We start from the raw sequence: 24,666 nt of genomic DNA, 5'->3' as shown, positions 1-24,666 counted from the left end.
AATATAATTACTTTCTTTTCAATGCAATGAAGCACCAGGAGTGATCAATAAATCCCACCGTGTTAGATGTATAAAATCAATCCTATATAAAATAAAGGGAGATTAAAATATCTTTGACAAGGCAATAAAGGATATGCAAACTACACTGTGTGCACACCACTCCCTATGCTGCCACATTTATGCAAGTTAATTTCGGTTAATGTGTGTCTAAAGTAGAAAAGGCTATTAACAGCCAGAGTACACTGATCAACAGTGTTATTAGCTTCTGTTTTACATCATAAGTGTAAAGCAAAAAGCAGAGGTCAAGGCATTTAAAAAAAATTAACTGCTAAATATTTTATGAATTAATATCAAACTTATGGCTAGAGTTTTTTTCATATATAACTAGCACTGAACAATGTAGGCTTACTATTTTGGGATGTAGACACATCATTGATATTTCCACTGGCCCAGTAGCACTTCTGCAGCACATCCAAAAATAATATTAACATTACCCAGTTTGTGTTCTGAAACAACTAATCTCTTTTGGATCAAAAAACATTGATAAGGTGGTCAGGGAAAAGCAATTTCTCAAACTCAAATTTAATTTTATGACTTTCTTCCTCTTATGAATTGCTCCACGGAGAGATCTATCCCCAGTCCCAGTTATAATGCCTGTATTGCTCTCCCAATAACTGGTCGCATCAAGAGGACAGGCATGTAACACACTAAGTCCTTTGGCAACACTACTCAATAGTTGCGAAAAGCATCACAATGTGAAAATTGTGCTCTACTTTTCCCACCCATTTTGCAGAAAAGTACCCAGCCTCTGCTTAGCACATCACCTTGATGATATGGCAAAGATTGGGAACAGAAAGTGAGAACATTGTCATAATTTCCTTCAGCTTCCTCAAGCCTGAACAGTGCAGATGAAGAAATGAGTTCCTTTAAAGACACATCCTTGTATACATGTACAAACATCCCAATGAAGGAAACAATACCCAAAGCAGATTTAGAAACCAACAAAACATACTGTTTCTTTGTAGACTACATTTGTAAAACAATCTTACATATTTCTCTTAACAATAACTTATAAACAAATTACTCTGTAGCTGGTCCTGTCTGCAACGTTTTGAAATCAGGAAACCTACCATATAAAACCAGAGCTGACCAGATCTAGGTCAGTGACACGCACATCCATGGGAATCATTTGTCAAATTGGTTTAAAACTTTTCCACAGAGCCATCATCAGACCCACAATCAATTCAGAGGAAAAAGAAATAGATGGTACCACAGTTTTCCTTGTGTATACTGAATAAAAGTCTCACTCAGTATCTCTTATAATTAACAAGGCAAGAATTGACTAAGTTTACTTCCCCCAAAGATAACCCAGGGCCCAAGTTCATGAGATATCCACAAAACAATAATAAGGCATCTCAAAAAAATACATCTATTGACTCTACATGCTTAAAAGGCTAAATACCAAGACCAATGAAAAAAGGATGTAAAAGATATAGATATTACAATTAAAGGAATTAGTTCCCAAACAAGAAATATTAGACAAAGAAAAGGTTTCAAGTTATCATTGCAGACAAATGGTGTGGTATTCTGAAGCAGCCAAAAGATAAACTTCACACTATGACAGCACTGCATATTTAACCTTTTAGACTGGTTGAAAAAACATAATGCATAACAATAATGTCAGCCATGGCTCAGTGGTAGCACTCTCTTGCCTGAGTCAGAAGGTCGTGAGTTGAAGTCCCACTTCAGAGACTTGAACACATAATCTAGGCTGATGCTTCAGCATAGTACTGAGGGAACACTGCACTGTCAGAGGTGCTGACTTTCGGATGAGACATTAAACCAAGGCCCCATCTACCCTCTCAAATGGACATAAAAGATCCCATGGCACTACCTGAAGAAGAGCAGGGGAGTTCAAATGAATGAAAATGGAAATAAATGAAAATCCTGAAAGGCGCTATATAAATGCAAGTCCTTTCATTTATAAGTATAACATCCGACTCAGAGGCGAGAGTGCTACCACTGAGCCAAGGCTGACATCTAAAAGCATTACACAGTCAGATAAATGGGTTAAGGTACAGAAATCTTATGAACTTGTCCTCCCACTTTTAAAAATGTTTTTCCAAAAAACTATGTGATCCTGTATTTTATAACTAGGGGCATAGAATACAACAGCATAGAAGTAATACTAAACATATACATTGGTTAGACTGCAGTTAGAATAATGCATCCAGTTCTAGATGCCCAACTTTAGGAAGGGTGTCAAGGCCAGAGAGAGGGTACAGGAGAAAGTAATTATGATGACTCTAGGAATGAGGGGCTTTAGTTATTAGGAGAGACTAGATAACTTAATCTTCTCTGCTCTATTGAAAAGAGATGAAGAGGAGATTTGATAGAAATAGAATGTTCAAAATTGTGAGGTATTTTGGTCAGGTAAATAGGGAAAACTATTTCCACTGGTCAGTGAGTTGGTAACAAGAGGGCATAAATTTATCAAAAAGGAAGAGAGAGGAATGTTATATTCTTTTCACAGAGGGTTGCTAGGATCTGGAATGCTGTACCAGAAACAGTGGTGGAAGCAAAATCTGTAATAGCATTTAAAAGGGAAGTGGATAAATAATTGAAAAATAAAAATTTAAAAGCGTATGGGGAAAGGGCCGGGAAATAGGACTAAGTGGATAACTCAGAGCTGGCACAAGCATGATGGGGCCCCTTCTGCATTGTAAAATTCTATGAATGAATGAGGCAATATTAAACAATGCTACCTCACTCACACCTGCTGTGGTACTCCACTCTCCTCCAAAATTTCAAAGTGCCTGTGTGTAGTTTCAGGTAAATCTAGGACACTCAGTGTGCGCAGCTTGCTTCCCCAGCTGCAGACATATTCAACCTAGTTACTTATATTAATTTCTCCTGCCAGTCAGCAGTCTGACCAGAGTTCTTTTACACTGTGCCCAAGAGTCAGAATTGGTAAATGTAATGTGTGATTGATTTGTGACCCAGAGTATCCTGGAAGCCACGAGAGGCAGTTCAGCTCAGAAATGGTAAATTACCCCTAAAGTGCACAGAAAATCTAGGTCAAGCACCTCTAGGTAATAGCGACCATAACATGATTATATTTGATATAGTTTGGAATTTAGCATGCCAAGGACTAACAACCAGTTATACAATTTTAAAAGGCAGAGTAAGATGAATTGACTTGACTAAGGGAAATTGTTTAACACCTCAGTAGAAGACAAAGAGAATACCAATCAAGAAAAATGCAGGATAAATACAAACCTAATATTAGCCAAAGTAAACTCAAAAAACATGACCCGAATGAATCAACAAGACACTAAGAACTGAAATAATGAGCTTCACAAAGACTGCAGAGAGAAGTAGGAAGATGGTCCACTATGAACACGACAAGACATTTTCAAAGGATACACAGAAATCAAAAGGGGGAACTAGAAGTGAACATAGTTGTAGGTGCTAAACACAACTGCAAGAAATTCTTCCAGTACTGTAACATCAAGAAAGGAGTTAGGGAAGGGGTGAAAGCCTTAAAGGATTCCAATGGGGATGAAACTGAGGATGAGCAGAGAATAATTAATACATTTAATGAATGCACCCTTGCAGCATTCACTAGGGATGACTACAATTACATTGCCTGCATTCATGGAAATAACCTATGCAGATTTATGGACTGCCACATCAAGTCAGAGGTTCAAACAGAGCTCAAAATGGACATATCCTGGGTACAAATTGAACCCATCCCATGATACTAGGAGACATTTGGGATTAAAATTTGTGAAGTGATGACAATCATCATAAGGGAGTTACTGATTGCCAGGGGAGTGCCACTAGATTAGAATCAAGCTAACACAGCATCTGTATTCAAAAAAAGAGACAGACCATCAGTCCAACATCAATGTCTGGTAGAACAATGAAACTGATTCTCAGGAGCGAACTTGGGAACTACATGAATGACAATAATCTAGTAAAGAACAGTCATATGGTTTTAGAAAGGGAGGACCCTGACTGACCAAATTCCTTGAGGAAGTGAACAATGGAAAACCATATCATGTAGTGTATCTAGCTTTCCAAAAAGCTCTTTGATAAAGTTTCTCACAAAAGACTGCTACTGGAACTGAAAGCAGCGGAAAGAAGGTAAACCTGGCTATGGATAAGGTATTGGCTAAAGAAAAGAAAGCATGTTCTGACCTGGCTTCTTGCAGTCACATTAAAACATATGATGTTTTTGTTGGTATTTTTTAAATCTTTAGAATGGCCCAGGTAATTTTATAGCTAAAAGGGTCATTGTTCTATAAAATGACTAAGCTTAAACATTTATACATTTTGTGGGCGATTTTAACTCAGGGCGGGATTGGTGTGTGGGGTGTCCAAAGCGGGGAGTGCACCTAGAAGGAAGTGAGGTCTGGCTAATTTTAAGGGCCGGGCCTCATTTAAATTTTTAAAATCCGACTCCCGCCCAAAGCCAGCGGGAACGACGTTAGGGCCAGCGGGCGGGAATGGGAACTGGGACAGGAGCCAGATGCTGCTGAGGACCCATGGGAATGGTCCCCAGCATAAGGTAAATGCTGGTGGTGGGTGGGAGTTGCCAAGGTGATGCAGGTCAAGGGAGGAAGAAGCAAGGCTGGAGCTGGGGAGGCGCAAGGTCTCCTTGCAGGGTCCAGGGGAGCACTCCTACTCCTGTTCTACAAGGATTCTACATAAAAGTTACATTTTTAAACTTATCTTGGCCTCTTCTGGCCACTCCGCAATTCCTGCCACGGTTCGACTGTTAGGGTTGGCCCTGTGTGGGCCTCCCAAATCCCGAAATTAAAATGTCATTGCGGTGCAAATGACTATCGGGCCATGACTTTTAGATTTAAATTAGGTCTCCGCCTGCCTGCGGCATGAGCCTCGACCGGCTTCAACGTCGCTGAAGATAAAATGTTGCAGGGCAGGAATGGTGAGGCCTCAGGCTGGTAAATGGACTAAGATGATTTTAACTTGTCCCACCCACTGTTCCCATTGTGGAGGTTTAAAATCGACCCCTTTGTTTCACTATTTGTGCATCAACTGTAAAATCCAGTGCTTAAAATCACATTTTTACGCAGGATATAGTTACCAACAAACTCAAGGATACAACATATGTGTTGGTGTGAGCAATCTTGTGTGACTTTTATGGTGTATAAGTAATGCATCAGACTGTGCATTTTATAAAATGCACTCCTGTTTTATACCGACTCCAATTTAGTTATTCCTCGCCCAGCATAGTCTTAGAAGGAATAAGGGCTCACAGGCAGAGCAGTTAACAATTTAGTTACCCCCACCTCCCCCTCCATTTCTCCTTCATAAAAAGATGACCTCTTTGTAATAAAGATCCTGCATTACATAGTCTTGTTTGTACACAAGGATACATTTTTCTATTTTTAATTTAAAAAAAACTACACAATATGGCTGCTGACATTTTTGTGCTTGGACCACTTTGCATTGGCACTCAAAATGGGAAAAGATGCTTTATAGGTATCCAGGTCATTTACAGTCCCCCCACTTGCTGGTGCAAGTTTATGCTTTTAAAAAAAAGTTTACATGACAGCTCTTACTTACCTTGTCCAGATTTCTTTTTAAGAAGAGAAGAACATTGTGGATTAGTGGCCATGTCGAGCGGCACTTTTTTCTCATTGTTTTTCAGATCTATTCTGGCACCTACAGTACGAAGAGACAATTACACATATATAACGGTCTGCGACATTAAGACACGTCACTGTCCCAAGAATCATCCATTACATTTCAGTAAAATGGATGTGTGACTAAGGTGCAATGTTTTTTTATATACAGATGATTATTTTTGCATTTTGATTTTTGAAATAGGTAAATTCAATCTAGAGTTTCCAGTTTTAGATTTGAAGCTTCAATGGTAATTGCATTAACCGATATTCAAGTGGGCATCTTAAATGACAGGAAAGGGAAGAGAAGAAAAAATTTTTTAAAAAGTATCCTCTCCAGTATCACACTCTAAGATAGTTTAACCTCAAACTGCCATTAACACAGAAATAAGGCATTCTCTGAAGCTTTAGTGAACAGAATTTTAATCCATTGCTGAAAAAGAGTCGCATTGTTATGCCTCTGTGAATCAAGCTGGATGATTGCCATATCTTATAGAAACATTGAAGCATAGAAAGGTTACAGCAGAGAAGGAGGCTATACGGCCCATCAAGTCCGTGCCCACTCTACGCAACAGCAATCCAGCTAGTCCCACTCCCCCGCCCTATCCTCGTAGCCTTGCAAATTTTTTCCTTTCAAGTACTTATCCAGTTCCCTTTTGAAAACCACGATTGAATCTGCCTCCACCACCCTCTCTGGCATTCCAGATTATAACCACTCTGCGTAAAAAAGTTTTTCCTCATGTCACCTTTGGTTCTTTTGCCAATCATCTTAAACCTACGTCCTCTGGTTCTTGACCCTTCCGCCAATGGGAACATCTTTTCTCTATCTATTCTGTCTAGACCCTTCATGATTTTAAATGCCTCTATTAAATTGCCTCTCAATCTTCTCTGTTCCAAGGAGAACAACTCCAGCTTCTCCAGTCTATCCATGCAACCAAAGTCCCTCATCCCTGGAATCATTCCAGTAAATCTTTTCTGCACCCTAAAGTGTGGTGTGCAGAACTGGCCACAATACACCAGTTGTGGTCGAACCAGTGTTTTAGAAAGATTCATCATGGCTTCCTTGCTTTTGTACTCTATGCCTTTATTTATAAAGCCCAGGATCCCGTATGCTTTTTTAACTGCTTTCTCAACCTGCCCTGCCACCTTCAATAATTTGTGCACATATACCCCCAGATCTCTCTGTTCCTGTACCCCTTTTAGAATTGTGTCCGTTAGTTTATATTGCCTCTCCTCGTTCTTCCTACCGAAATGTATCACTTTGCATTTTTCTGCATTAAATTTAATCTGCCAATGTGTCCGCCCATTTCACCAGCCTGTCTGTATCCTCTTGAAGTCTATCACTATCTTCCTCACTGTTCACTACACTTCCAAGTTTTGTGTCATCTGCAAATTTGGAAATTGTGCTCTGTACACCCAAGTCCAAGTCATTAATATAGATCAAGAAAAGCAGTGGTCCTAGTACCGATCCCTGGGGAGCACCACAGCACACCTCCCTCCAGTCCGAAAAACAACCGTTCACCACTACTCTATCCTTCCTGTTACTTAGCCAATTTTGTATCCATGCTGCTACCGCCCCCTTTATTCCATAAACTTCAATCTTGATGACAAGCCTATTATGCGGCACTTCATCAAACACCTTTTGAAAGTCCATATACACCACATCAACCACATTGTCCTCATCTAACATCTCTGCTTCCTCATCAAAAAACTCTATTAAGTTAGTTGAACACGATTTTCCTTTAACAAATCCATGCTGGCTTTCCCTAATCAATCCATACTTGACCAAGTGACTGCTAATTCTGTCCCGGATTATCGATTCTAAAAGTTTCCCCACCACCAAGGTTAAACTGACTGGCCTGTAATTGCTGGGTTTATCCTTACACCCTTTTTTGAACAAGCGTGTAACATTTGCAATTCTCGAGTCCTCTGGCACCAGCCCTGTATCTAAGGATGTTTGCAAGATTATGGCCAGTACCTCCACAATTTCCACCCTTACGTCGCTCAGAAACCTAGGATACATCCCATCTGGACCGGGTGACTTATCTACTTTAAGTACAGCCAGCCTTTCTAGTACCTCCTCTATCAATTTTTAGCACATCGGGTATCTCAACTACATCTTCCCATACTGAGACTCTGGCAGCGTCTTCTTCCTTGGTAAAGACAATTATCGTTTATTTATTAACTAAATTAAGCACATGAAAACTTATCAATGTGGGCGAAATAAAATAATGTTGTATTTGCTCCTTAGAACATAAGAAATAGGATTAGGAGTAGGCCACATGGCCCCTCGACCCTACTCCGCATTTCAATAGATCATGGCAGATCTTCGGCCTCCTTCCCCCTACAATGGACAAGCTGAAACATTATCTGAAAATTAAGATTTCAGAGATCATTCTGAAGCAAGCAATGACTAATGTCAAGCACAATTATCAACTTTCCCAGGATAATGCTTTTTGCAGCCATTTTCTCCTATGGATAAAAAATATCTTGATACTTAAGTGCTTTTTCAAAAATATTAGATACTGCAAATGTACATTGGGCTGTTTCTATGGCAACAAGAGCTCCAGTCAGTATTGGAGAATCATTTATATAAGTAGACAAGAGAAACTAACTTGGGGAAAGTGAACATGGAGAGTAGGAGTAAAGAAAAAAAGGTTTAAAACATTGTATTTGAAGATATTTCCAAGGAGACTTACCTTTAATCAGCAACATCTCTAGAATATCTTCATATCCCTTCCATGCAGCAGCATGCACGACGGTGTCTCCCAGTTTATTCTGTATCAATGTAACACAGCCCCAAATTTACACTAGTGTATATATTTGAAGATCTCGTGTTCCCACAGTTGCTGCAGAAAATATAATAATCCTATCATCCCAGCAATAATATTACCAGCATGGTGCTGCCATTTGGGAATACTGGGAAAATTAGCTCTTCCTAAACTACATCTGTACTTTATGGAAAAAATAAGAAATACCCATTATCAGCAACTGCTTTTAGAGAGGGTATTAAATTAGTAGTAACATTTCCATTGTATTGCTCATTTGCCTCCTTCCCATTTTAAATGGATTTTTCCCTGCTATTTTGTTTTATAAATCCTGGTCGTCAAAGCACATTGTAAATCACAAAGAAAGGCATGAGAGATCAATCACTGCATAAATTTTCTGTTTAAAAAACGTCACTCTAAAGGCCTTTCTATGTCTGAAACGAAAGACATTTCACAAAGCTAGAAACAGGCCTGAATTACACCATACAGATCTTAGGACTGAATTCTATCCTTTCGTAGCATATCAGTACCTCAACTTCCAAAGATTCCAAAACAAGCTTAAAGTGGACTTTCACCATTATTTTACACTGGCACACTAGAAAAGTGATAAAATAACATTGAATGATGGCATCACAAATATTACGGTCATTTCCTCCACATGGACAATAGAATAATAGGGATTGGGAACATACACTGAAGGATTTTTAAATGTAATAATAAAAATTCTGTCAGCTACATCACCAAATACTCTATGGAGGAGTGAAGTATCAAATGACAATAACCCTTTAAGAAAATACAGGGACATTGGTTGTGCCTGGAATGGCATGGAATACGGTGAGCTTCACCTCTCTCCTTTACAGCACAATACACACAAAAATGGTTGTAAATAGAATAAAAATATCTGAGCCAAAATAAAATGCAAGTCCACAAAATGAAAGCAAACAATTCACTATAACATCACAAATGTAATTTAGAATTAACCTTTAATTTATCACAGACAAATACCATGGCAACCATGAAGGCTTAAATATAGGAATTAAAATGAGAGAAAATAGGAGGTATAAATGAGCAAGCAATAGTACTTCTTTTCAATCTACCTTCCCTTTCAGTTACTCAGCTTTTTATCGAATTGAGAAATGTAACTATATAAGATGCAACATGTTTGTGGCTCAATTATACAGCTCAGCTCCTAAATGTATTCTAGGGAGTTAAAATCCCTACAGAAACTGTTGATCTGATCTATTGAGCAAACCTTTATGTAATATTTCAGACACCCAATTATAAATCTAAAGCTAAGTGAAGTCTAATCGGCTTACCTGTTGATTTAATTCAATATTTGGTTGGGAAAGCAGAAGCTTCACTATTTCTAGATAAAACAAAGAGTCAAATTTAAAAACAGTTACACAAGAACACAGTCAAAATCATCGCCGGAACTTTCAACTTCAGCCTGAAAAGCTTAGTGCTAAATGACCAGAACCAAGATTTAGTTACCTCAATTTGTGCACAGGGGTACTGCTGGAGTTCAACCAGCTACAACGGTGCAACTTAATAGCACAGAACACGAGTAAATGTCCACTGCTTGTCCACCTGGTAGTATTCTACCTTTAGGGTAATGCATTGTAAGATTATGGAACGCTGAGTAGTGCCAGGTCTATCCCTCCAGGTCCCACTGACGAGCCAGCCTGGCTGGTCAATCACCAACAGTTCCCTGGGTTACAGAAAACCTGCCTGGCTCAGGTATAATATTACCAAGTCTGTCGTTACAGTTAACCTAATTATTTACAGTCTATAAGGAAATCTCTAGCTCATTAGCATCTCAACTATCTATCATTTCCAACCCTTCCCCACGCCCCCCCATTTTTATAAACTTGCAGTAATACACTATACTTTTAAAACACAATTAAAATAATTTTTCCAAAACCTTTGTGGAAAAATCATCAAAAATCCTGAAAATGACAAAGATATATTTATTTTGTACTCTATGCATCCACTCCTGATCTATCAAACTATTTTCCAATTTTTCTACCCAGTGTAGGCTTTCAAGACATTCTATTAAAAGGCAAATGGGTTGAACCCTCTGAGGAGCATGTACACACTCAATTGGCTCTAATTCAGTGTTTAAGTGATGATGTTTTGTATGCTTACCTGTATTTCTAAATAAAAGTGAACATTTAAAAATATGTCCACTTTTATTTAACAACAATGTTCCAAATGCACATTTATTCCTTTTACTAGTTTCATTTTAGACCTCTGGAGGCAGTAAAAAGCTGATTACACTATTTTTCTCTAGTCCTTTTTTTCCATTGAAACATGGTAGTTGGCTTGTTTTTAACCAAAATAAAAAACAAGCTACAAGGGTTGAACACTGTCTCTCCAAACATGTCATGTAAAATATTGTGGCAAATTTCAACTGTGAGCACTGTCTCATGCAATTAGTATCACAAAGCCTACGATTAAACATAGCTCTACACCCAAGTCTTTTTGGAGGGGGAGGGGGAAGACTTTTATCTCAATGTACATTTCAAGTAGTTGATAAGAAGTAATTCCTCATTTATTTCACAAAATAAGTCAAGGTTTTCCTAGAATTCTGAAAACATCTGTACCGCTTACACAGATTTTACTTTAGATATTTTTGGTTTCTGTGTTTCAGACAACTCTCATAGGTGCGCCCTAGCTCACTATATCCCATAGGGCCCGATATTAGGAGGGCGGCGGGTTGGCAGCGGGGGGTCGACTGGGCGCGTGGGTAACGCACCCAGTGAAATCGGGGTGCTCCGCACGCAATCGCAGCTTGATTGAAGGTACTTACCTTTTCTTCCAGGTTTCGCGCTGGAAAGCTGCGCAGCGGGCTGTCAGCTGGAGGAGCCCTATTTAAAGGGACAGTCCTCCACTGACTGATGCTGCAGAAAATAGGCAAAATTACAGCATGGAGCAGCCCAGGGGGAAGGCTGCTCCCAGGTTTAATGATGCCTCACTCCAGGTATTATTGGATGGGGTGAGGAGGAGGGGGAGGACAGACAGAGATCTTCTCCCCGGCGGGCAGGAGAAAGTGGCCTGCCTCTGCCACCAAGAAGCACTGGCTCGAGGCGGCAGAGGAGGTCACCAGCACCACCAACATATTGCGCATCTGCATACAGTGCAGGAGGCGCTTCAATGACCTAAGTAGGTCAGCCGAAGTGAGTACACTTACTCATTCCCCACGTCACTGTCCCCACCCCACATCTCCTTCTGCACTGCCAACACTATTCTATCACATCATTCTATCACAGCACTCCTCACACCACTCAAAGTTCATCCTCATCTTACCTGCACTTACTCACCTCGCCAGTACTCATCCCGCCACTACCACTCAACCCAATCCTCATACAATCTCATGGCTCTATCACATACTCACCCTCTCATGCATCTCTTTCACGGTCAGCCTCACTCAACCTGCCACTACCTGTGCTGTAGCCACAGGGCATGCATCACATATGTTCAGTAGGAAGCGTAAGGCAAACAGGTCGTGAGCATGAAGGGGATACACAAGGGTGTTTTAGGGTTTGTCATGGTTTTTACTTATATTGAATTTCTGATCAACTCACATTACATATTATATTGTCACCACTACTGCCACGTCTTTGCGAATCTGGTCTGGTTTGTGCAATAATGCCCTTTCCTGAGGATCACGATGAAGACCCACAACTGATGCCACCCATTGTGTCACTGCAGAGTGGGTACAGGTGTATTTGCAGGGCTCTTTTGTGCAGACGACTGAGAGACATCAGCAATGTCCCCAATAGCACCATGAAAGGATGCAAAGGAGAAGTTGTTGAGGGCAATGGTGACTTTGACAGCGACAGGTAAGAAGATGGTGCTCGGGTCAGCTGGGAGCAGCTCGGCATGAAGGAGGCTGCAGATGTCCACGACTACATGTCGAGTGACTCTGAGACTCCGTGTGCACTGCTGCTCAGAGAGGTCCAGGAAGCTGAGCCTCAGTCTGTAAACCCTGTGGCGAGGGTAGTGCCTTCTGCGATGCATCTCTCTCTGCGGTTGCCCTCCCTCCTGCTGTGCAGGTGGATGTGTCACAGCACTGTGTTGTGGAGCTCCACGTGTCAGAGGTGGACGACATGGACAACGAGGCTGGTGATGCTGTTCGTCCTCCGCGGCCCCCATCCGGAAGATGTACATTTGAAGGGGTCTGCAAGGTAGGTAAATGTGTCTGGACATCGGGGTAAGTGTGCAAATTTGTGAATTTTATTGTTAGGAGGAGGGTGGTGGAGGCCAAACTTTGTCCAAAGTGACAGAGTGGCCTCCTGCAATGAGTGAGGGTCTCCCCCCCCCGCACCTGTCAAATGGACCTTTGCAGCTGCCACAGGCTGATGGCTGCAGCACGTCCATTTGAACTGGGAATGTTTCCCCCAGTACGGGAAACAGTCCCAGTTGACTTGAAAATCCCACCCCTCCTAAAATATCATGTTAATCAGGTCTCTAAACGACCTGACGTCCCTAAATAATTACCTTAAGTGGCATCCCGTCGGTTTTAATTGCCGGCGGGAGTCCCACATGCAGGGGCTGCGCGCTCATGTAAGCACGTCACTGGGGAACCCGGAAGTGGGTGGGGTTGGAGCCGGGCTCCGGACCCGCCCCAGAAATCCCCGATTTTCAGAGCCCCCCCCCCACCCCGGCACGAACGCACCCGCTCGGGGATGCGAAAATCGAGCCCGTAGTGTTTTCTCTTATCCCGTATCCAGCTGAAGCTAGTAGCATAATGATAATGATCAGAAAACTTTTTTTTAGATTCCTTCAGCTACTGATTCTATCCTGTGCCTCCAAGGGATCCTCCTCGTCTTCGAACTTGAAAGCAGATTACACTAGACCTTGTATTAGGCTTTAAATGGTAAACAAATTTATTGAACAGTGATAGAACAAGCAAATAGCAATTTACTGCAATTCCACTATACTAGCTTCTTATATAGTAAAAATATAATGCTTTGCAACTCTAGTTAGTGCTAAAATTATGACTATATTTACTTTTTATGTATTTTTTTAAAATCCTTTCCTCATTATTGTGTGCTGGCTTATTTTATTAACTTCAGAGGTTTCAGTCTGACAACCACACTTAACAGCCTTCAGATGAAACTCATTGACTTGAAAAGGGTAGGTTAATAAATCCCTCAAACAGTAACTGGAGTTTTGTGAATTTTAATAAATGAAAGCTGTTAATCAAACACATATCTAACTAAATCACTCAGCACACTTGTATTTGAATTGAATGACTTGGCTCCTCCTCAAGCAAACTGCCCAGCAACCAACTGAACAATTGATGTAACATTGTATTGAGTTAAACTGGGACTCAATTTCTGTGAATGAAACTAACTTTTAATCCCTTATGTACTGTAACAGAATTAAAGACGTCAATACCAAGTTAAATCTTAGACTGAAATGCATCATTTTTGTCACAGCTGCATTTCCCTAAATTCCAGCTAAGACCCTCCATACAGGCAGCTAATCCCTATTTCTGCAAAATTGTGGGCAGTTAACTCACAACATTGGCTTCCTTTCCATTGCAGCTAGGCTAATAAGCCTAAACTTAAGACAAAATGTTCCATCACATTGCCAGCCTTCTTGTACCTTGCCCAAGTGGCCATTCTCCAGGTGATTCAATAAAATCAATTCTCCTGGTTTCTCACTGGATTCTATTAATGGTTTAATCAAGATGTGGAGATGCCAGTGATGGACTGGGGTTGACAATTGTAAACAAATTTACAACACCAAGTTATAGTCCAGCAATTTTATTTTAAATTCACAAGAGGAAGGAGGAAGCCTCCGAAAGCTTGTGAATTTAAAATAAAATTGCTGGACTATAACTTGGTGTTGTAAAATTGTTTACAATGGTTTAATCAACCAAGATAACATTTTTCAACCACCATGTCCCCCAATACCTAATTTTCTGCAGATCATACACTAGTACAGAAAGAAAACTTCTTTTGAGTAATCATGAAATTTGGAAAGTTGGGATGTGTGTGTCAAGGTTTGGCTGCATACTTACTGATAGTATATGACAATTCGATAAGTTCATTTGAGTTTGCTGCTGTTCCTTATGGAATATGATCAAATTGGAAGCCAAGGAAGATAAAAGTAGCAGGTAACATCTTCAAATTCGAAGATTAATTTTCAGAATACATTACCTTCTAGGGCAATAAATGGGTACTGGTCAAAGTATTCAACAATTTTTTGGTTCAACAGTGAGTTAGTACTAAAGAAAAAGGGAGAGCAAGTTGTCTGTGTGGACTCTGAACAGGTGTAAGTAACCTTTTGAGCAAGATGGACTGAATTGTTCTTTTACGTTCCTTAGTGGTCTCTAAGGATTCAAAATTCCTCTCATCAATTTTAGCAAAAAATACAAGCAGGATTTCCTGGTTTGTATTCATGCCAGGTTTTTCACTAAAATTAACAGAAGCAATTTCACCAGATTGTTTCTAATGAGACACCAATTTAAATTATTAGATTATGTGAAATTAATAAATTGTGTCTGGCTATCAGCACTGTAAAGATTATAGGTAAATTTACTCAAAATGCTACTTTTAGAAAAAACAGATTATGCTTTCCCCACATGTCTCCATACAGATGTGGTTGGCACAGTTAATTAGGTTTGAAAATTATTCAGCTCCATAGCTAGAGTTTGATTGATTTTAAAATGTTAATACTTAAAAGCAGCAATTGATTTTTACACTTCAGATTTAATAAAAAATGGGTTGCATTTATTGGGATTGTTCACACCACATTAGTGATTATTTCAGCAATTCACTTAGCCTTGTGCTAGGACTAATACTGTTGTGGCAAAACCACCAACATAAGCATGCTGCCTTGTACATCACAGCCCAATGCCAAAATAGGGCAGAGCACTGATTAAAAGTCGAGAGCATATAGATCTAATGGAACAAGATCACAACATGGGCTTGAACAAGTCCACTGAAGAAAAAAAAAGAGCTTGTGTAAAGCTCTAAGATATATTTAGTCAAGAGTTTAATGCTATACATGGACGATAGATCTTATAATCCCACTATAACACAGTATACTCAGATTTACCCAACCAATGGTCTGATATCAGAAGTAGCAGGTTAATCAATATATTGAGGTGACATTTTTTATACTATTTCATCCATTCTTGACTATTGCAATTTAAAAAAAAATCAAATCCTGCCTGTCTTTTTTTTTCTACTCTCTACTGCAATTCCAAGAATGAATGGAAGGAAGGTTAATATAGCACGTAATCACATCTTTCAGGATGTCCTAAATGAATTACTACTGAAGCACAATCACTTATGAAAGTGAATGTGACAACCATTTTGCACACTACATGGTCTCACAAATATTTGGCAGTGTTGATTGAGGGAAGAGGTTTTCTTAATTGTAAAAAGCTTCACATTTTATTTATAGAATACCTTTATCAATCAACTCCAACATACATAAAAATACTGCCACGAACATGCAAACTAGTGAAGACAGACAGGTGAGCATTTTGATCCAGATTTTGTGTATTTTTTTTTAAACACAGTAACAAAGGCATCTTTTAAATGCAACCGCAAATGCTGAATACACTTTACATATTAAAAAAAATAACGCTTTATATAATTCTGACAATTTAGGCAACAAGAGAGCCTTACCCATGTGTCCTCCATGGCATGCCCAATAGAGAGCTGTGTTTCCAGCTTTGTCTAGAGCATTCACTGCAACTCGGTTGTCTAAACATTCTTTCAACCAGCTTTCATTCCCTGAAATATTGAAGTGCCAGCATGAGTCGAATTTTTAAAAAAAGATTCACCAGATCGTAACAGTAAATATAGGATGCAATAAATCAGCCAGTAGAGTTTGAGGGGAGGTGAATGGTACATTGTCTTCACTACAGAAAGAATGCAAAATTAGAAGTTAGATTACCTAAACACATATACAATTTAGCTGGAAGGGTTTAATAGAAAATCCGTTTGGCCAGATCAAAGCAACTGACAAGCAAGTCTGATCACCACCCACATCCTTTGAATACACCATATCCCACCCCATATTTCACTTATTAGGTAGACTTTGCACTAGCTTCACATAACTGGTACATCAGCAACTATAGATGGAACTAGTTTACATTATTAAGGGTGAATTTATACCAGTCTGATACTGGTAGCTGCAGTACTAGTTCTAGCAGGCAGTATCTTCTTCATATTGCCTGGCTCCAACTGGGGATTTCCAGAGAGGACAGCACTCTAAATCAACTCTGGGCAAGTTCAAGAAGTGTCAGTTGAGCATTTAATAAAAACAGGTGTAGCATTACAATGGAGTTATATTCCTTGCGGTATCAAACATTTAAAGAAAGAAAGACCTTGTATTTATATAGTATTGTTCACATACTTGGGCTATCTTAAAGAGATTCACAGCCAATTAAGTACTTTTGAAGTGTAATCACTGTTGTAATGTAAGGAAATGTGGCAGCCAATTTTCACACAGCAAGATCCCACAAACAGTAATGAGATAAAGGACCAGATAATCTGTTTTGAAAGGGTTGGTTCAGGAGTAAATGCTGGCTAGGATACTGTGAAAACTCCGTTGCTCTTCTTCAAATAAAGCCATGGGATTTTTTTTTTAGGTCCACATAGATAGAGGATGCCTTGGTTTAAAGTGTGATCCACCAGTCCGGCACTGAAGTGCTTACACTGGTTATATGCTCAAGTCTCTGGAACCCACAATGTTTCAAAATGCATGAGACTGCCTCTTCCAAGGAGTCTCGTACCTTTTGCCCCCAGAAATAGTTTTAGTTAAATTGCAACTGTTTTTCAGTGATGTTAAAGTTGCATTTATAAACACATCTTGAGTGAAAAAAAAACTTTAACATAGTGCACTTCAAGAAAATCTCAAGGATTATGATTATGATTGGAGCCAGTAGAAATTTTAGCATGTATTTATCATATAGTTTTGCAAATATTACTTACCGCGTTTGGCAGCTTCATGCAATGGGTTGTCAATTGACTCTACATGTTCAGCAACTGTGGAGAGAACTTAAAAAATTAATTTTCACATGAAGAAAAACTAAATGTCAAACCAATTGTTCAGAACTCAGTTATAATAAATGGTCATTAAATCCTCACAAAAAAAAAGTACTGTTTCGCATCCAGAATGTTAAGCTGGAAGAGAACATTTCAGCTTCTGTGTGGGTTTAACTTTAAAAGCATCCCTTCCCCATTGAAGGAAATGTTCAACACCCCTATCTCGACCCCTTCACCTTAAGTTATGTATAGAACTCGACCAGTTTCTCAGAAAACAAGTGATAGGGATGTAATAGCGGCACAGCCATTACTTCAGATGATCTGGAAATATGACTTTGAAAGCATTCCCCAATTGGTAAAGAAAATCTGAAAACTACAGATGAATAAATGCTGAAGAATAAAGGTATAAAAAAAATGTTTATCAACCAATATGCATTTAGAGTTTTTAATTTGAAGTAATAATCCCAGTTTATTATAATACAGAACCCAAAATGCCCTTACCATCCCCTCAAAAACACATATTTCAGGTCCGGTTTGACTGTAGCCATCATAAATTGGGTTAATTTGGAAATTTGAGAGAGGGAGGCAGGCGTGAGCAGGTCAACATCATTCCTCATGAAACTAGCTGCAGTATAAATGGGGAGATTTTGTGAGGAATGCTTAGACCTAGATTCTAGCTTCTGGCCTGCAGGTAGATGAGATACGAATACGTGAGTTAGGGTTTGGAAGGTTTGTGCCTATTTCAAACACTTCAATAAAAAATATCCCAGCCATTGTTAGCCAACCATTAAAAAGAATCAAAAATAAATAGCACAATCCCTATGCTTACCATAGTTACTTGGAATTAATCCTGTTCGGCCTTTGCAAGTTCCTTTCCACCAATTGGGATCACTCTTAATATAAAAAAAAATTAAAATTATTTATAACATAATAAATTAATCAATCTAGAATTAAACACACAAAGAGATATATAATTGATCAAGGACTTACAGAATCTGAAATGTAAAGTATGTCTCCTTCATCAAAATACAATTCATCCGGCTAAAAAAACACATAAAAAGGTGCATTCAATTAAGCAAAGTTATCAATCCAAATTTATAAGTCATTACAAAGTGAAACCAACTGATTACATCACGTCTTAGGTTCCACACATATCCCGGTTGTGCAATCAGCAAACAATTTCATAGAAATACATAGAAGTTACAACATGGAACAGGCCATTCGGCCCAACCAGTCAGTGTCGGCGTTTACCCTCCACACGAACAAATACTTCTAATCATATTTACCCACCCTGTTCCCATATTTCTTCAACTCCTTTTCCTTCATCCACCTATCCAATCTAATCTTGAATGTTGATATTCTGCCTCAGCTACTAACATTGAAAGTGAATTCCACAGCCTCACAACTCTGAAAAGAAATTTCTCCTGTCCTCTGTTCTAAATCTCTTACATTTAACCTTGTATCTATGGCCCCTCATTCTTCACCATTCAACTACTGGAAACAACCCTTTAACCCTTTAGTCTGCCGAGGAGACATTAAACTACACAATAGTAATTTATTCAAATGGCTCATTGGTAATTCTATATTTTCTTTTAACAGACCAATGTGCTGACTATTGATATCAGTCAGGATGTATGAAAATGTACTACTACTGCACAAGGAAAACGCTAAATACTGACGGATTCTAAAGCAACTTTAGAGCACGTGTTCCTAAACTTGAATAGTAGTTGAAAGTTCACAGAGACAAATGAATGCAATAAACTTTGTTTTTAATTCTAGCTATTCAACAGCTCAATTAGGCTCATCCAACAGTTAGGAGATTCTTAAAGAACCTACAGCATGTCGCCCCCAAAAATTACAATATGCGACAAGTTCATATTTATTATTACTACTACAACTATAAGAACAACAACTACAAAAGTTTTGACTTATATAGTGCCTTTAATGTGCAAAATAACCAAAAGCATGTCACATTTTGGCATTTTTGATCATACTGTTAGTTATGGAAAGGATTTTGGAATTGAATAACATTTAAATGTTGTGCTTTAAAACAAAGTGAATTTACACAAAAAGAAAGAAAGACTGTATTAAAGCCAGACAAGCCAGGTTAGAGGATGTCACAACTCATTGACTATTTCAAATTGATAACAATGAGAATTTATTGCCTCATCCCAAGCCCATTAGCCAGGATGACCAAAGACATTGAACAATTCGTCATTGAATCTTACAGCAGAGGAGGCCACCATTTGGCCCATCGTGCCTGTGCCGGATGTTTGAAAGAGCTGACAAATTTAATCTCACACCTCATAACCCTGCAAATTAGTCCTCTTCAAGTACATGTCCAATTACCTTTTGAAAGTTCCTATGGAATCTGATTCCACCCCCCTTTCAGGTAGTGTGTTCCAGATCTTAACAATCCTCTGTGTGAAAAAAATTCTCCTCATTTCCCCTCTAGTTCGTTTGCAAATTATTTTAAATTTATGACCTCTGGTTACCGACCCATTTGCCAGAGGAAACGGTTTCTCCCTACTTGCTCTATCAACACCCCAAATAATTTTGAATATCTCTATTAGGTCTCCCCTTAACCTTCTCTGCCCTAAGGAGAACAATCCCAGCTTCTCTAATCCTCAATGATGGCAGAGTCCAGCACGTGAGTGCAAAAGACAAGGCTGAAGCGTTTGCAACCATCTTCAGCCATAAGTGCCAAGTGGATGATCCATCTCGGCCTCCTCCCGATATCCCCACCATCACAGAAGCCAGTCTTCAGCCAATTTGATTCACTCCACGTGATGTCAAGAAACAGCTGAGTGCACTGGATACAGCAAAGGCTATGGGCCCGACAACATCCTGGCTGTAGTGTTGAAGACTTGTGCTCCAGAACTAGCGCGCCTCTAGCCAAGCTGTTCCAGTACAGCTACAACACTGGCATCCACCCGACAATGTGGAAAATTGCCCAGGTGTGGCCGGTCAGTAAAAAGGATAAATCCAATCGGGCCAATTACCGCCCCATCAGTCTACTCTCAGTCATCAGCAAAGTGATGGAAGGTGTTGTCAACATTGCTATCAAGTGGCACTTACTCACCAATAACCTGCTCACCGGTGCTCAGTTTGGGTTCCACCAGGACCACTCAGCTCCAGACTTCAATACAGCCTTGGTCCAAACATGGACAAAATAGCTGAATTCCAGAGGTGAGGTCAGGGTGACTGCCCTTGACATCAAGGCAGCATTTGACCGAATGTGGCAACAAGGAGCCCTAGTAAAATTGAAGTCAATGGGAATCAGGGGGAAAACTCTCCAATGGCTGGAGTCATACCTAGCACAAAGGAAGATGGTAGTGGTTGTTGGAGGCCAATCATCTCAGCCCCAGGACAATGCTGCAGGAGTCCCTTAGGGCAATGTCCTAAGTCCAACCATCTTCAGCTGCTTCATCAATGACCTTCCCTCCATCATAAGGTCAGAAATGGGGATACTCACTGATGTTTGCACAGTGTTCAGTTCCATTCGCAGCCTCTCAGATAATGAAGCAGTCCGCGCCCGCATGCAGCAAGACCTGGATAACATCCAGGCTTAGGCTGATAAGTGGCAAGTAACATTTGCGCCAGACAAGTGCCAGGCAATGACCATCTCCAACAAGAGAGAGTCTAACCACCTCCCCTTGACATTCAACGGCATTACCATCGCCGAATGCCCACCATCAACATCCTGGGGATCACCATTGACCAGAAACTTAACTGGATTAGCCACATAAATATTGTGGCTACAAGAGCAGGTCAGAGGCTGGGTATTCTGCAGCGAATGGCTCACCTCCTGACTCCCCAAAGCCGGGATGTTGTCGGGGCCCTTAGCCTTTGCTGTATCCAGTGCACTCAGCCGTTTCTTGATATCACGTGGAGTGAATCGAATTGGCTGAAGACTGGCTTCTGTGATGGTGGGGATCTCGGGAGAAGGCAGAGATGGATCATCCACTCGGCACTTCTGGCTGAAGATGGTTGCAAACGCTTCAGCCTTGTCTTTTGCACTCACGTGCTGGGCTCTGCCATCATTGAGGATGGGGATGTTCACGGAGCCTCCTCCTCCCATTAGTTGTTTAACTGTCCACCACCATTCACGACTGGATGTGGCAGGACTGCAAAGCTTTGATCTGATCCGTTGGTTATGGAATCGCTTTGCTCTGTCAATAGCATGTTGCTTCTGCTGTTTAGCATGCATGTAGTCCTGTGTTGTAGCTTCACCAGGTTGGCACCTCATTTTTAGGTACGCCTGGTGCTGCTCCTGGCATGCTCTTCTACACTCCTCATGAACCAGGGTTGATCCCCTGGATTGTTGGTAATGTTAGAGTGAGGAATATGCCGGGCCATGAGGTTACAGATTGTGCTGGAATACAATTCTGCCACTGCTGATGGCCCACAGCGCCTCATGGATGCCCAGTTTTGAGCTGCTAGATCTGTTCTGAATCTATCCCATTTAGCACGGTGGTAGTGCCACACAACACGTTGGATGGTGTCCTCAATGTGAAGACATGACTTCACAAGGACTGTATGGTGGTCACCCCTACCAATACTGTCATGGACAGATGCATCTGTGGCAGGTAGATTGGTGAGTACGAGGTCAAGTAGGTTTTTCCCTCGTGTTGGTTCGCTCACGACCTGCCGCAGGCCCAATCTGGCAGCTTTATCCTCAGGACTCGGCCAGCTCGGTCAGTAGTGGTGTTACCGAGCCACTCTTGGTGAGGGACATTGAAGTCCCCCACCCAGAGTACATTCTGTGCCCTTGCTACCCTCAGTGCTTCCTCCAAGTGGTGCTCAACATGGAGGAGGACTGATTCATCAGCTGAGGGAGGGCGGTAGGTGGTAATCAGCAGGAGGTTTCCTTGACCATGTTTGACTCGATGCCATGAGATTTCATGGGGTCCGGAGTCAATGTTGAGGACTGCTAGGGCCAATCCCTCCTGACTGTATAATCACTGTACTGCCACCTCTGGTATGACTGTCCTGCTGGTGGGACAGGACATACCCAGAGATGGTGATGGAAGAGTCAGGGACGTTGGCTGAAAGGTATGATTCTGCTTGGGGCCCAGAGTTGGAAGCTAAAATTTTTGCATTCAATTTTTGCTATCAGTAGTAATCAGAAAGAAAGCTAATGCCAAAAACAATTCAGTCAGCACACAAAAGAGACACGACATGTGGTTCATTATTTTCCCCAAATTTGAAGAGACAGTAAGATTGAGCTAAGTAAATGGAATTTGCTTTGACTGTTACTTTATACATTCATTTGCTGTCTGTGAAATAAAGTAGTTTAAAGAATTGTAACTGGCTTTGTCTTGTCAAATGTTTCGGTCTGTATTCAAAAAGATTGAAGAAGTGCATGTGAGGGAATGTGTGAAAGACAAATTATCCAGTTTGTATCACAAGGGTGAAAATAGATGGTCTTGGTGATGGTTGTAATGTGGGATTCAAAGCTCAGCTCAAACAAGACACCAAGGCTACAAACTTGTTCAGCCTGAGTGCATTTCCAGGTAGGGAGATGGAGTCAGTGACAAGGAACTGGAGTTTGTAGTGAGGCCAAAAACAATGGCTTTCGGCCCCCCAACATTGAGCTGGAGGAAGTTGTGGCTTATCCAAGGCCTGCTATCAGTCCAACATCACAGAAGTGGTTAAGAAGCCATGAGGACAGGTACGGTAGAGGTCATGAGTTCAAATCCCACCATGGCAAGTTATTTAATTGAGTTGAAAAATATCTTGTGAATTTGTGTGCTAGCATCAAAAAAAGTTAACATTAAAGTTGTCGAATCATGATATGAGCTGCCAAGGGAGGTAAAAAGGGGAGTTGAGTAGGGAGGGGCAATCAAAAGAGCAAGAGGTGAGTCTCAATAGAACAGGTGAGTTTGGAGGGGGAAAAGGAGGGACAGAAACTGTAAAACGAAGAGGATTTGGGTAGATTAAGTAGGTGACTGGGGGTAGGGGTGGTAAAGAAGGAAGCAGAAGAGGCAGCTGCATGAATCGACTCATCCAAAATCTAAAATCTAGGAGGCAGTGATAGAATGAAGTCCAGTTGGAGACAAATCCAGTGGGGGGTGGGGAAGGTTGGAGCCAGAGTGTGGTAGACCCAGGTGCCTATGGATGAGAAAAAAACAAATTGACCGGGAGCTAGCGGAACAAACTTTCTGTATTATTCTAACTGGTACGGCGTAACTGTTAAATATTAATAAATGTAGTCCACTTCCATTTAAAGTCAAAAATGTAAGAAAGGATAGGAAGAACACAGGCTATTCCATCTACAGACTGCTTACTATGCACCCTATTTTGGACTCTATCCCACCTATATAATCTCCTGAAATATAGCTCTGGATAATTACAACATGACATTTCAGATTTTCCACCCATCCAGTATTCAAGCTGAACCAGCTGCTCTTTATAAATGTATTACCTGCCCAGTAGCACCCATGCAGTACTTATTAATCTTAATTATACTTATCTTCAAAAATGTTCAATCTTGTTCCCAACAAGATATTTATTAATTTTTTGAAGAAGTTGCTTTTGCATGGACTCTTGTTAGTCTTTTATATATATCCGCTACTTCTTGATTCTCTCCCGGCAATTCCTGATCTGTAGTATCACTTGAGGCTGGTTAGTTTGAACCCACTGTGAAAATTAATAGTTTTCTTACATCTATATCATCATTGTTTCCCATGTTTTTCAGTCTTCTGCCCAATGAAAGGTGTGTAAAGTTGTTGGCATATGAAGCATGCAGCCCCCTCTCATTTTTCCCAAATAGTCACTTTTCGTGCCTTTGTGTCAATACTAAAATGAGGATAGGAAGTGCCTGTTCTAAACAAGTCTACAGTGGGACCCACAAAGATATTGTAACAAGGACGACAACCAGATGTGCACTGAGGAATATCTGTTTGGTTGACGGGCATTACTATATCTTACCAATGGAGAGTTCAGCAGTTCCTCACCAATGCTATTACTGGTTGTATGTGCTGACTTTCTCTTAGCTGCAGAATAAATAAATATATTGGGCTTGGAACTATCCACTAGCCTTTCTCAGGTAAAAGCAAATGGAGAGTTGGTAGCTAACTGCAAAAAATGTCAAAATTCAAAATTTTTTGCAAATGATTACTTCCAAAGTGCTTTACAACCAAGAAATTGCTTTTGAAATGCACTCACTTATGTAGCCAGCTTGCACACAGCAAAGTCCCATAAGCAGCAAATAAATGCTTTTGATGG

At 40.4% G+C, this 24,666-nt stretch overlaps 1 protein-coding gene across 1 annotated transcript in view; it reads right to left on the bottom strand.

Moving 5' to 3' along the window:
- Positions 1-24,666, bottom strand: part of ostf1 (osteoclast stimulating factor 1) — a 91,773-nt gene that overhangs the window by 11,398 nt on the left and 55,709 nt on the right. Inside the window, exons 3-9 of the mRNA XM_067983095.1 lie at positions 18,427-18,477; positions 18,266-18,329; positions 17,383-17,436; positions 16,072-16,179; positions 9,739-9,788; positions 8,354-8,432; positions 5,596-5,694 (exon numbers count right to left, since the gene is read on the bottom strand). Of these exons, the coding sequence (XP_067839196.1) occupies positions 5,596-5,694; positions 8,354-8,432; positions 9,739-9,788; positions 16,072-16,179; positions 17,383-17,436; positions 18,266-18,329; positions 18,427-18,477 (505 nt within the window). The remainder of the gene's footprint in view (positions 1-5,595; positions 5,695-8,353; positions 8,433-9,738; positions 9,789-16,071; positions 16,180-17,382; positions 17,437-18,265; positions 18,330-18,426; positions 18,478-24,666) is intronic.

The sequence above is a fragment of the Heptranchias perlo genome, chromosome 4 (genome assembly GCF_035084215.1).
Source record: "Heptranchias perlo isolate sHepPer1 chromosome 4, sHepPer1.hap1, whole genome shotgun sequence".
Lineage (NCBI taxonomy): Eukaryota > Metazoa > Chordata > Chondrichthyes > Hexanchiformes > Hexanchidae > Heptranchias > Heptranchias perlo.
Note: the sequence above shows the minus strand (reverse complement) of the source record. Positions and strands in the feature narration are given on the sequence as shown.